The 13741-nt window shown below is 43.1% G+C and overlaps 2 protein-coding genes across 3 annotated transcripts in view; both read right to left on the reverse strand.

Moving 5' to 3' along the window:
- Positions 1–11203: 11203 nt before the first annotated feature.
- LOC125380994 lies at positions 11204–12478 on the reverse strand. The gene is made up of 2 exons (XM_048396833.1): positions 11836–12478; positions 11204–11702 (listed from the first exon to the last, which is right to left on the reverse strand). Exons 1-2 carry the CDS (start codon positions 12476–12478, stop codon positions 11317–11319), a joined length of 1029 nt encoding a protein of 342 aa, XP_048252790.1. The 3' UTR covers positions 11204–11316.
- LOC124134166 overlaps positions 11204–13741 on the reverse strand; it is a 57068-nt gene continuing 54530 nt past the window's right edge. For both annotated transcript variants that reach the window (XM_046498869.2, XM_046498877.2), the window contains exon 31: positions 11204–13521. In XM_046498869.2, the coding sequence (XP_046354825.2) occupies positions 13385–13521 (137 nt within the window). In that variant the 3' untranslated portion in view covers positions 11204–13384. The remainder of the gene's footprint in view (positions 13522–13741) is intronic.

Genomic DNA, 13741 nt, shown 5'->3' on the forward strand with positions numbered 1-13741 from the left:
GTTCACTACAACAGTTGTATCGCCACACCATTAAACAGACAGAATACAAACGGTTTTATCCTGGAATTTACCAAATGAAAAACCATTGCAAATGAACATTTAAATTAGAAAATATTAAACTTCAACATAAACTGTCACATTTCAGTCGGTAAAATTAAGTCAACATTATCGTACAGGTCCTTATAGTCCTGTGTCATTCAACTACTATAACTTATAACGCATTAAAACTTCATGTTCCTCTGTCGTGGGGATTACCAAAATAATCCTACTTAATCCTACACAAATAATCCATACATCCGTTTAATAAATATCCTTATTTTTTAACTATGCTTTTCTTTTTTGAAGAGTGTATTTTAGATAATGGTTTGCTCTGTAACGATATTATTAAATATGGAATTAATCCCCTTTAATGTTTCTAACTAACAGAATACAGTTGAGCCTTTTTCATGTGATGAGTGAGGGTGGGTTGGGTTTAACGCCGTTTTGAACACCAGTCCATTTATAGAACCTTAATGCCGCGCGCCAGACAGGGTAAGAACAAATACCATCTTACAACACCAAAATGGATGGGTGCTTAAATAGTGACACACAAACAAACCATTCTTCTTGTTCTTCTTTTTGTTCATTTACAAGATGCCATGTATAACTTCCTAAACTGCTAACTATGTAATTTATATGATAAATTAATATCTAATTTAGTAAACATTAAATAAATGTATCTTTAAACACGCCATAACCCCCCCCCCCCCCAAAAAAAAAAAGAAGAAAAAAGCATAGATATCGTTTTCGATACTTGAGTTTGCATAAAAGAAGCGAGTAATACAATACGAAACGAGCCTAAACGAGTGTAATACCATGTTTTATGAACCTCGCGAAACATGGTTCACTCGTTTTCTAAAAATGCTATGACACGTGAGGTCATTTAATATTCTATATATGCACGAAATGAGCGATACTGTTGTTCTGTAATCTATTTTAATCATATACACTATATCTCATTCAATAATATATTATATATATGTTATATTTGAAGGTGGCCTGGAGCATTATTAAGTATAATAACCCGTGTGTTGTGTTTATTCCTGGTGAGTGCAAGGGCTGGCGCATGAATGTTGACAGAGACAGCTTGGAGTAAGAGTCGATAAACTATGCAATCAACAACTATAACTTTCGATTACCCGTTCGCATAGATTTTGCCCAGTGTGTAGACGGAAGACAAAAAAAACATGTTTATTGTTGCAGGTCGAAATAGTGCAAGTAATGGCCATCACGTGACAGAACGCACACCGGGACCGCGTGGCCAATGTTCCCGGGTGCGGAGACCCACTCTGTCACTTACTTATGCACTAAGTCATGAAGTCTTCATCGTAGACTGGTCGTTGGTGTGGCGGCGGCCGGTTCTGTCTCTCTGACTCAGTTTTTTTGGTGCAAGGCCTTACGTAACATCCGGCGACGTTATGAGGAGTAAATTGACGCGGAGAGTCGTGACGAACAATACAATGCATGAATGAGTTCATTTGATATCCAGTGCCGTAGCCACAGGGAGGCTACAGCTTTCAAGGTCCATGTCGACCAGATGTTCTCGATCCATACCAGGCTTTTTTCATGTGCATGATATTGCAGACTATGAAACAATAACACACAAACACCCTATCGGGACTACTGTTTTTCTCGAGGCTAAACCAATGAAAAATCTGAAACGAGGAGTCAAAATGGAACCAGAATCAATGTTGTATGTTGATAAAGGCAAAAATATCGTTTCAGTCACATGCAACCATATACGCGTGACGTCAACTCAGTAGCACTGCCATTTGAACACTTTCCAAAATCAAAGTTAAAATAAACAACACAAATGAAGCCAGCCTCGATTAAGAATATTCCATTCCGTTATTTCAGTTGTATCAGAGTAAGTGAGTATGGTATTACGCCGCTTTTAGCAATATTCCCGCAATATCATGGCTGGGGACACCAGAAATGGGCTTCACACATTGTACCCATGTCGGGAATCGAACCAAGGTCTTCGGCGTGACGAGCGAAAGCTTTATCCACTAGGCTACCCGACCGCCCCTTGGCCACTGAGCGACTGATATCGTAGCATCCATGGTCTGTTTCTGTGTCGCCCCTATGGTGTAGTGGATCAAGCGTCTGCCCGGAGAGCGGAAGGTCGGTGGTTCGATCCCCAGTCGCGTCCTCCAAATAGACTGTAAAATATTGTACTTCTTGTTACCCTGCCGGGCGCAAGGCACTAAGGGACTAAAATAAGGGCTGGTCGGTTCGGAGTCAGTACAGTGTCTGAGTGGGAAACTGCGGCATGGTATCTCATTGGGCTACCACTGTGATACAAATAATCTTCAATGCACATATTCCTGGAAAATTCTCTGTTTAAGTAGCACTATACCGGTCCAGTATTATACAGCCACATGCATGTTTATCACAGCCATATCACTTCCCTATGTAGACAACCTTGACATCTAGTGATCTTATCTCATCACGACAGCTTCCTGATGGGTACTCATCTTACATCCTGGTCTCTGGTCGTGGTGCATTGTGGGAATGGGTTGGTGGTGAAAAACACCAGCTTTGTGACAAAATAGCTTTCTAGTACTCCATGCTTGTTGTCAGCATCGACTTTGAAGAGGTCACAATGTGTGAATTGGCTGATTGAGTGCAATCTTGCACTGACTGGACCATTGTTGAGTTAGTGAGTGAGCGAATGAAGTGGGTTTAACGCTTTCAACAGTATTCCAGTCATATCACGGCCTGTCAGCTTAATATGGTGGAAAGTCTGAAGTGATGCAGGTCTCAGATGTGTTTGCTTGTCACCCTCATTGTTCATGTGGGTGAGTGAGTGAGTGCGTGAGTGCGTGCGTGCGTGCGTGAGTGAGTGAGTGCGTGCGTGAGTGCGTGAGTGGTCATCAAGATCATGGGTTTCTGGTAGCTTATATTAATGATCAGTTGGAAACACAAAGCCCTGCATGATTGATCTTCAGTCTTGAGTCATCAGACATGGTGTTGATGACCACTCTCTCCCCCTTCATACATCTTATCACAAGTGAATGTGGAAGGTTTTACGCCGCTTTTAGCAATATTCCAACAATATCACGCCAGGGGACACCGAAAAATTGTCTTTACACATTATACACATGTGGGGAATCGAACCCGGGTCTTCGGCGTGACGAGCGAACGCTTTAACCACGAGGCTACCCGACCGCCCCGACGACGGACTGTAAATAATCGAGTCTAGACCAGACAATCCAGTGACTGATATTGTGAGCAAGAATCCAATTAATCTAGCCTGAGTTTTAATTATTTTTGACATTGTTTTCCATTTTAGAATAGACATTCAAATTTGTGGAATCTTTTTTTGTCAGATTGTGATGCTAGTTTAAAAGACACAATGTCAGGTCATAAACTCACTCAAATGTTTCCCTTTAGAATATAACAGATATCACAACACAACTTGTAATGAAACGAGTGAATAGTTCATGTATACGAGGAGCTAAAGCGAGTCGGGTTCCAAAACTATTAACGAGTTTCATAAAATGGTTATTACACGGGAAAGAGTTTAGTGCTTAATATATTACTTGCTGTATAAAAATTTCACTGTCGTTTGTAAATATGCAGACCCGACCCACAGCATCTTCCAATTCAGATTAGCAGAATAATACTTCAAACACAATAAGACATATTTATTTAATATCATAGAACGGTCAACCTTTAGAATTCAGGGATCCAAGCGATAAACACTTAGTCTTGATTAAATGCTGGGGAACTGGGTCTCTGAAAACAATAACTACCAGGCCCGGGTACTGGGTACCTGGAATCATTTAAGAGAGACCCAGTGTTTATTGTTTTCAGTTACGTCCTTTGACATTTATGAACGTGAAAATAGATCATTGGTTATGCTGTGCAAACGCTGGCGGATTGATGCATGCGTACTTGGTATAAAAAATGAATTACAATTCGCTAAAAAAAATCTCGTCATTTATAACTGTATCAGCGTGTAGATTATTTTATCTTTTAATGATGTAATTCACATCGCTGTCATTTTTAATATAAAATGTAAAATACGCCATGTTTACTCGGGTCTGCCATTTCCAGAATGTTCCACTATTATCTCCCCAAAAGATCATAGATTAAAAGGGGGGTCGGGTAGCCTAGTGGTTAAAGCGTTCGCTCGTCACGCCGAAGACCCGGGTTCGAATCCCGACATGGGTACAATGTGTGAAGCCCATTTCTGGTGTCCTCCGCCGTGATATTGCTGGAATATTGCTAAAAGCGGCGTAAAACCAAACTCACTCACTCACTCACATAGATTAAAAATAGTTAGCAAGATTTATTGTACATTTCTTTACGTTGCTTAGAAAGACTTAACATGTACAAGGAAACTGCCATATTGATGTATTATTTTGTATTGTATGACATTGGATATATGCTCATGTTGAATTTGTGAGAAATAAACTGAATTGGGTTTGCTCCCAACCATGCGCGTGTTTGATAAATTACAAATTGTTTTCAGATACCCTGTACCCTAGGATTAAATCGAGGACCGGCGTTTATTGTTTTCAGATACCCAGTACCTCAGGATTAAATCGAGGCCCGGTTTTTCTTGATTTCAGGTACTCAATACCCCGGCGATAAATCGAGGCCCGGTGTTGATTGTTTTCACATACTCTATCACCGGCGTTTAATCGAGGCCCGGTGTTGATTGTTTTCACATACTCTATCACCGGCGTTTAATCGAGGCCCGGTGTTGATTGTTTTCACATACTCTATCACCGGCGTTTAATCGAGACCCTTTGTTTATTGTTTTCAGATACCCAGTACCTCAGGATTAAATCGAGGCCCGGTTTTTCTTGTTTTCAGATCCCCAGTACCCCGGCGTTTAATCGAGGCCCGGTGTTTATTGTTTTCACATACCCAATCACCGGCGTTTAATCGAGACCCTTTGTTTATTGTTTTCAGATACCCAGTACCTCAGGATTAAATCGAGGCCCGGGTTTTCTTGTTTTCAGATACCCAGTACCCCGGCGTTTAATCGAGACCCTTTGTTTATTGTTTTCAGATACCCAGTACCCGGCAATAAATCGGGGCCCAGTTTTTATTGTTTACTGTTACCCAGTAAACCAGCGTTTAGTCAAGGCCCGGTGTTTATTGTTTTCAGATACCCAGTACCCCGGCGTATACTCGAAGAATTAAGATAGGTATCAACTGGACAGTGTTAACACAGTACAACACTGTATGGTGTCAGCCAGGATATCCACATCAACAGGATCTGCATGAACCAGCTTCCTCAAGTGTAGTATCACAAACTGATCATGCTTGTCTCACGCGTGTGCAGTTTCTGTTACACCTTTGTCCATATCATTGAAAATGAACTTACATGGAAATTTGTGCTGACAGTAACACATAGGGAACCCACTTCTGGCAACACACTTACCACAAAACACAATTTCTTTTCAGAATTGAACGTCAGTTTGGATGGGTTCATTTAAGTGAACGATTCAAAAGCGCTGGTTGATGTGTTTAAAGTGTATGCATGTGAACACCTTGTCAAAAGAAAAGTTCACAAAAGTGCATTGTCATTATAAGTAAGCTGACTTTGCAGGTCACACTTCGCCATGATATATAGCTGTTGGGTAATCCTGACTCAAGACGCCATGTCTCTACTTGACAACTATTTGCACTGCACTCATGTTCCCAGGTGCACAGAGGCTTCTAGAACACGAACATGCTTCTCATGCTGAATAAATTGCAGATAGAGTATCATGCCGACCAACACAATGTAATTGTAGATACTTGTGGAGTTAGTTGTGCTCAACACTGTTTTCTTCAGTATTTCGGCCATATCACAGCGTGGGAGGAAAGTGTTGTACCGTATTCCCTGTATTTTAACCGTACTTTCCCAATAGACCCATAGTACTATGGACAAAGGTGTAACAGAAACTGCACACGGATTCCAGGGATATGACTCTACTACCATGAAGATCCGGGTCTTCAACAACCCACGCTTGACGTAAAAGGCGACTATGCTTGTCGTAAGAGGCGACCAACGGGATCGGGTGCTCAGGCTCGCTGACTTGGTTGATGCATGTCATCGTATCCCACTTGCGTGGATCGATGCTCATGATGTCAATCACTGGATTGTCTAGTCCAGACTCCATTATTTACAGACCGCCGTCATTTTGCTGTAATATTGCTGAGTGCGGCGCTAAACAGCAATCAAACAAAAACTTACCCAATAAGCTCCCCCAACCTTCAGCCCAGTAGCTATTGTAAAAAAGTTTTAGTGTCATCGACACTTGAAGTAATTTTGTTCACTTCCATCCGATGTCTGTTAACAATGTCTTGTCGTGTTTTACATATTTGCAACCACCAAGGACAATCATTATGGTGAATACGGTAAGTTTTAGACGTTTACAACCTAGGCTTTTTTTTATATGTGCCTCATCTCCAACCTCAATCAGCAAGAAAGTGTGCGAGTAAAATCAAATCCCGCCCCGAAAATAAAGATGAAAAAAAGAAAGAAAAAACCCAACTGTTTTTCGCTAATTGCTTAGGTTCGTTTGTGACCTATCCTTAAATTATTTAATGATCTAGATCGTGCCCCTTTGCTTCGGAAACGATTTTTTAATATACACAGCTAAAGAAAGATAAAGCTGGGTATTTTATGTGTGTGCAGTGGCAGGATTGTTTTGTTTATCATATCTGGGTACAATTTTCAACAGCAGCGGGGAAAATCAAGATACAAAAATCTTTATGTTATTTCACCTCGGAATTAAAATTCAGGGCGGGCGGGAGTTGGGAAACTCTGAAACATGGACAGACTCAGGCGAAATCAAGAAAGATAATCAGGGTGAATCTGGCATTCCATCCCACCATCATAGAATTCTGGCATGGCTAGGGGACGTACCTCTGCACAGTGAATTGCAGGGCTCTAAACATCATGTCCACTGTGGATACTTTGAAAGTGTTTTTAAGGTAAGTGCTTGTTTGAGGGGGTGTCCTCCAGATACTCAGGGCTTCTCCCAGTGTGTTGCTGTTGTTCCCTAACCTCCCTGAGTGAGTGAGTGAGTGAGTTGGGTTTAACGCTGCTTTTAACAGTATTCCAGTTATATCACGGCGTGTCAGCTTAATGTGGGAGGAAAGCTCGAAGCGAAGCATGTCTAGTTCCTTGAGGTCCATGGGTCTCCGATATGGAGCCTGGAGGCGAGCAAAGAGGACGTTTACCACTTCGATGAAATCCACAAGCACGGGTATGGTGCTGACAAACCTAGAAACATAATCGGGGCGAACCGGGATTCGAACCCAGAGTAATAGCTTTCTGGCATGCCCAATGGACGCGACTCTGCACAGCGAATCGCGGTGCCTTAGACGACTGGGCCACCCGTGCCCCCTAAACTCCCAGAGAGACTTACACATCACTTGAAGAAATGCTTATATCATTACAAACAAGCTGAAGGAATATTAAACCATAGTCTGCATTTGGTATCTCTTATTAGTCTCTTAGGCAAACACTATTAGTTTAAATCATAATTTCTAGATTTCATAAATAACAAGAACAGGTTGTTCCAATAAGAGACTGCTTCCTTGCACTGTCAACTTATCTAGACTTGCCTTTTATTAGGATAGAATCAGTATACACTCATGGACCTGTCATTCAGTACAGCCTTGGAGCAAGGCTATAGTCAGGACTAATGCCGATTAATATGCTAGCCCACTGAGATACCATGCCACAGTTTAACATGTATACTCCACTCAGACACATATAAACCACAGGACCATGTAACTAATAATAAAAACAAACGCGCAGACAAGGTTCAGGGTCCCGTGAGCATACTGACTCCGAGCTCTACCACTAGGCCACGGAGGCGGTCCCTTGTGTTATGAATAAGTTACAGGTGTCCCAGTACTTTGCCATACACACGGCATGCTCTCTGTACTATTCTGAAACAGTTTTGTGACATGACCATGAAACACGCACGCACGCACGCACGCAAGCGCACACACACACACACACACACACACACACACACAGACACATCTAATTTGTTCTTTAATTGCAAATAAGCACCAACTATATAAGGTCGTGAATGTCAAATATATATGCGTTTAATCACCACCATTAATAAAAAATTTTTTTTTTCATTTTCATACGTATCTAAAGTAGATCACACAACAAGCTCTCTGAACTATCCTGAAACAGTATTATGATATGATCATAAAACACGCACGCACGCACGCACGCACGCACGCACGCACGCACGCACGCACACACACACACACACACACACACACACAAACAACCAAGACTTGTGATGCACGAATTCCAACTCACACCACGCTCCTTAATACAAACATTAAATGGACATTATTAAACCTGATATGAATGGTTGGTTGGCTGTGATAGCTATTTCTTTGTCAGTGCTGTATCAGCCACGAGACGAGACGACTGGAATCTGTGGGAAAACATGCCCCAGTTCTGCCTCAAAAGCTACAACTCATCTGTGTCGAAGTAACTGGGTGCTCGGAAACAAGATGGAGATGGAGGCTCTATCATGCCTTGTATTGACCCATTTGGTAACATCTGATGGGAAACACTCACACACAAGGAGGTCCGATACTGACAGATTAAATGCTCGAAATCACTGTTCAACAGGTGTCATGCACTGTTTGTCAACATGCAGTAAACAGCTCTGATGGGGATCGTATTCACCCATAACATGGAGTCCAGAGCAGAATAGATCCTCAGTACCCTCGTGACCCTGTAGTGATTCCAGGGCAGAGGAGATCCTCAGTACCCTCGTGACCCTTTAGTGATTCCAGGGCAGAATAGATCCCCAGTACCCCTGAGACCCTGTAGTGATCCCAGGGCAGAATAGATCCTCAGTACCCCTGAGACCCTGTAGCGATTCCAGGGCAGAATAGATCCTCAGTACCCTCGTGACCCTGTAGTGATTCCAGGGCAGAATAGATCCTCAGTACCCCTGAGACCCTGTAGTGAATCCAGGGCAGAATAGATCCTCAGTACCCCTGAGACCCTGTAGTGATTCAAGGGCAGAATAGATCCTCAGTACCCCTGAGACCCTGTTGTGATTCAAGGGCAGGATAGATCCTCAGTACCCCTGAGACCCTGTAGTGATCCCAGGGCAGAATAGATCCTCAGTACCCCTGAGACCCTGTTGTGATTCAAGGGCAGAATAGATCCTCGTTACCCTCGTGACCCTGTAGTGATTCCAGGGCAGGGGAGATCCTCAGTACCCCTGAGACCCTCGTGACCCTGTTGTGATTCAAGGGCAGAATAGATCCTCAGTACCCTCGTGACCCTGTAGTGATTCCAGGGCAGAGGAGATCCTCAGTACCCCTGAGACCCTCGTGACCCTGTAGTGATTCCAGGGCAGAATAGATCCTCAGTACCCCTGAGCCCCTGTTGTGATTCCAGGGCAGAGGAGATCCTCAGTACCCTCGTGAAACTAGTGACTCCAGGGCAGAAGAGATCCTCAGTACCCTTATGACCCTGCAGTGATTCAAGGGCAGAATAGATCCTCAGTACCCTCGTGACCGTGTAGTGATTCCAGGGCAGAATAGACCCTCAGTACCCTTGTGACCCTGTAGGGATTCCAGGGCAGAGGAGATCCTCAATACCCTTGTGACCCTGTAGTGATTCCAGGGCAAGAATAGATCCTCAGTACCCCTGAGACCCTGTAGTGATTCCAGGGCAGAATAGATCCTCAGGACCTGCGTGACCCTGTAGTGATTCCAGGGCAAGAATAGACCCTCAGTACCCTTGTGACCCTGTAGTGATTCCAGGGCAGAAAAGATCCTCAGTACCCTTGTGACCCTGTAGTGATTCCAGGGCAAGAATAGACCCTCAGTACCCTTGTGACCCTGTAGTGATTCCAGGGCAGAGGAGATCCTCAGTACCCTTGTGACCCTGTAGTGATTCCAGGGCAAGAATAGAACCTCAGTACCTGCGTGACCCTGTAGTGATTCCAGGGCCCAGGAGATCCTCAGTACCCTTGTGACCCTGTAGTGATTCCAGGGCAAGAATAGATCCTCAGTACACTTGTGACCCTGTAGTGATTCCAGGGCAAGAATAGATCCTCAGTACCCTTGTGACCCTGTAGTGATTCCAGGGCAGAATAGACCCTCAGTACCCTTGTGACCCTGTAGTGATTCCAGGTCAAGAATAGACCCTCAGTACCCTTGTGACCCTGTAGTGATTCCAGGGCAAGAATAGATCCTCAGTACCCTTGTGACCCTGTAGTGATTCCAGGGCAAGAATAGACCCTCAGTACCCTTGTGACCCTATAGTGATTCCAGGGCAAGAATAGACCCTCAGTACCCTTGTGACCCTTGTGACCCTGTAGTGATTCCAGGGCAGAGGAGATCCTCAGTACCCCTGAGACCCTGTAATGAATCTAGGGCAGAATAGATCCACAGTAACCTATTCTTGTAAAAGCACACTGAATATAATCGGATGGGAATCTGGGACTTGGTTGATTCTGTGTCAACATACTCCATCAGCGTGGGACATGGGATCATGCTTTCAATCACTGGTTTGTCTGCCTGAGATTATTTACTGGCTGGAATATTGTTAATTGTCGCATTACACAACACTCAGTCCTTGCCTGTGACTACAACAACATTCAGGGAGCGTACATTAAGAAAACAATAATGCTGTTCAGTATTTATCAAAATCTCAAATCATCAAGGGGGCACGGGTGGCCCAGTCGTCTAAGGCGCCGCGATTCGCTGTGCAGAGTTGCGTCCCTTGGGCACGCCAGAAACCTATGATTGTGGGTTCGAATCCCGGTTCGCTCCGATTATGTTTCTAGGTTTGTCAGCACCATACCCGTGCTCGTGGGTTTCACCAAAGTGGTAAACGTCTTAGACCTGCATCACTTCGGGCTTTCCTCCCACATTAAGCTGACACGCCGTGATATAACTGGAATAATGTTAAAAGCGGCATTAAACCCAACTCACTCACTCACTCACTCACTCAAATCATCAAAAGGCACCAATTTTAACACTAGACTGATCTGTATATCAAGTTTCATCCAGAAATATTCAACGGTTTGGAGCTCTGCTCCAGAAACGGAAAATAGATGGAAGGATGAACGGACAGGCTGATTGCTATATCCCCCCATTTTTCAAAATGAGGGGTTAACAATGGCATTGTTAAATGGAAGAAAAAACAAGGTATGAGAACCTAATTTTATTGCTTGTGCCCTTGTCATATACATACTCATTCATATCATGAAGTTTACAATAAATATCTTGTCACACATACTTCCAGTTTGAGACAATGTCATACTATATGGGCACACGACTGAAAGAAAGGAAATGGGAATTCGCCTGAAAGAATGGACATATAACTAAACGAAGGGACGATGGGCATATAAGTGAAAGAAGGGACGATGGGCATATAACTGAAAGAAGGGACGATGGGCATATAAGTGAAAGAAGGGACGATGGGCATATAACTGAAAGAAGGGACGATGGGCATATAACTGAAAGAAGGGACGATGGGCATATAACTGAAAGAAGGGACGATGGGCATATAACTGAAAGAAGGGACGATGGGCATATAAGTGAAAGGAAGAACGATGGGCATATAACTGAAAGAAGGGACGATGGGCATATAACTGAAAGAAGGGACGATGGGCATATAACTGAAAGAAGGGATGATGGGCATATAACTAAACGAAAGGACTTGGGCATATAACTGAAAGAAGGGACGATGGGCATATAACTGAAAGAAGGGACGATGGGCATATAACTGAAAGAAGGGACGATGGGCATATAACTAAACGAAAGGACTTGGGCATATAACTGAAAGAAGGGACGATGGGCATATAACTGAAAGAAAGGACTTTGGGCATATAACTGAAAGAAGGGATGATGGGCATATAACTAAACGAAAGGACTTGGGCATATAACTGAAAGAAGGGACGATGGGCATATAACTGAAAGAAGGGACGATGGGCATATAACTGAAAGAAAGGACGATGGGCATATAACTGAAAGAAAGGACGATGGGCATATAACTGAAAGAAAGAACTATGGGCATATAACTGAAAGAAGGGACGATGGGCATATAACTGAAAGAAGGGACGATGGGCATATAACTGAAAGAAAGGACGATGGGCATATAACTGAAAGAAAGAACTATGGGCATATAACTGAAAGAAGGGACGATGGGCATATAACTGAAAGAAGGGACGATGGGCATATAACTGAAAGAAGGGACGATGGGCATATAACTGAAAGAAGGGATGATGGGCATATAACTGAAAGAAGGGACGATGGGCATATAACTGAAAGAAGGGACGATGGGCATATAACTGAAAGAAAGGACGATGGGCATATAACTGAAAGAAGGGACGATGGGCATATAACTGAAAGAAGGGACGATGGGCATATAACTGAAAGAAGGGACGATGGGCATATAACTGAAAGAAGGGACTATGGGCATATAACTGAATTAAGGGACTATGGGCATATAACTGAAATATGGGAATATGGGCATATAGCTTAAATATGGGACTCTGGGCATATAACTGAATTAAGGGACTATGGGCATGTAACTGAAAGAAAGGGACTGAGGGAGGTTGGGGAAAAGGCACTTTTTTAGGTCACTGGAAATAACATTTTTGAAATACCTTGAATGTTGTCATGCAACATCATCAGACATGTTTGTACGGTGACATCCAGCCTTTCATCATTATTACTCTTGCCACATGTCTGACATGATCAAATACATTAGTACGGCAACAATGAACAAACAAGGCCAAAATGAAATGAACAAAGTCTAATTGGCTTTGAATTAAACACATCTGAAAACTTTCAATATGATTTCTTCGGCTTTTGCTGCATTCTAGTATTACGCATATCCGATGGGCCTAAAATGCCCTGTTATTATAGCTTGTCCTAACAGTTTCCAACTTTGAAAGAAGCAGGCTACATAAAGTAATAGCAATCTTCTACTTATATTGCACTAGCCATCATACACTCGGTGCATGCTCATCGCCCTAAAATCAATAGCCCGGTCAATGGATCAGAGCGTGCTCGGTTGTCATTATCAGCTCCCTGGGGAGTATACTAGCCAAGCTGCCTTGTTAACAGTCACATTACGCTCTCATCCCACTGGGTACCAATTTTCTGCTGGGTGAACAGAGGCACATGTCAAACAAAGTCACTTGCCAAAGGTTACACCACATGTGCTACATGTACTTCAGTGTGGGGGCAGAACCGAATCCCAAGAAACACGGCCGAACACGGTCACCCATCCAAGGACGCTCCGTGACCGACGTTGTTGAATTTCATCTGATTTGAGACCTGTGTTGAGCACAGGACCATGTGTCACACAGGATATTCAGGTTTAGAAATTTACAGTTGACATGTTGTATTGTGTGGACGTCTTTGTATGTTGCAGTCCCACCTCCTCCAACAGCACAGTGTCCACGTCCATGATGCCCACTGAGTCTGCCACAGTGCGTCCCTGATGCTTTACACTAGCTGTAACATATATATATATACATGGGGTTGAGTCAAGCTCCATTCAAGTGACATCTTCATTACCCTCCCAGTATCATTGCCATTAAAAGAAGTTTTAAAAGTTTAACACAAATTGAAAATATACAAGTGTATATTTTGTGTGTCTGTGAGAACGTCATTATTATGAATCGTGAAATTGTCAATATTTATTTATTTTTTTCCCATTTCAACTTAAATATAT

This window comes from Haliotis rufescens, unplaced genomic scaffold (genome assembly GCF_023055435.1).
Source record: "Haliotis rufescens isolate VD_foot unplaced genomic scaffold, xgHalRufe1.0.p SCAF_16, whole genome shotgun sequence".
In the NCBI taxonomy this organism is placed as follows: domain Eukaryota; kingdom Metazoa; phylum Mollusca; class Gastropoda; order Lepetellida; family Haliotidae; genus Haliotis; species Haliotis rufescens.

Bases quoted from the DNA above. Each gene is read 5' to 3' on its own strand.
- LOC125380994 (XM_048396833.1), bottom strand. From the start codon at position 12,478: ATGCCCATAGTCCCTTCTTTCAGTTATATGCCCATCGTCCCTTCTTTC. The intron at 11,703-11,835 runs TTATATGCCCAA...CCTTTCGTTTAG, and splicing joins CCCATCGTCCCTTCTTTCAG to TTATATGCCCATCATCCCTT.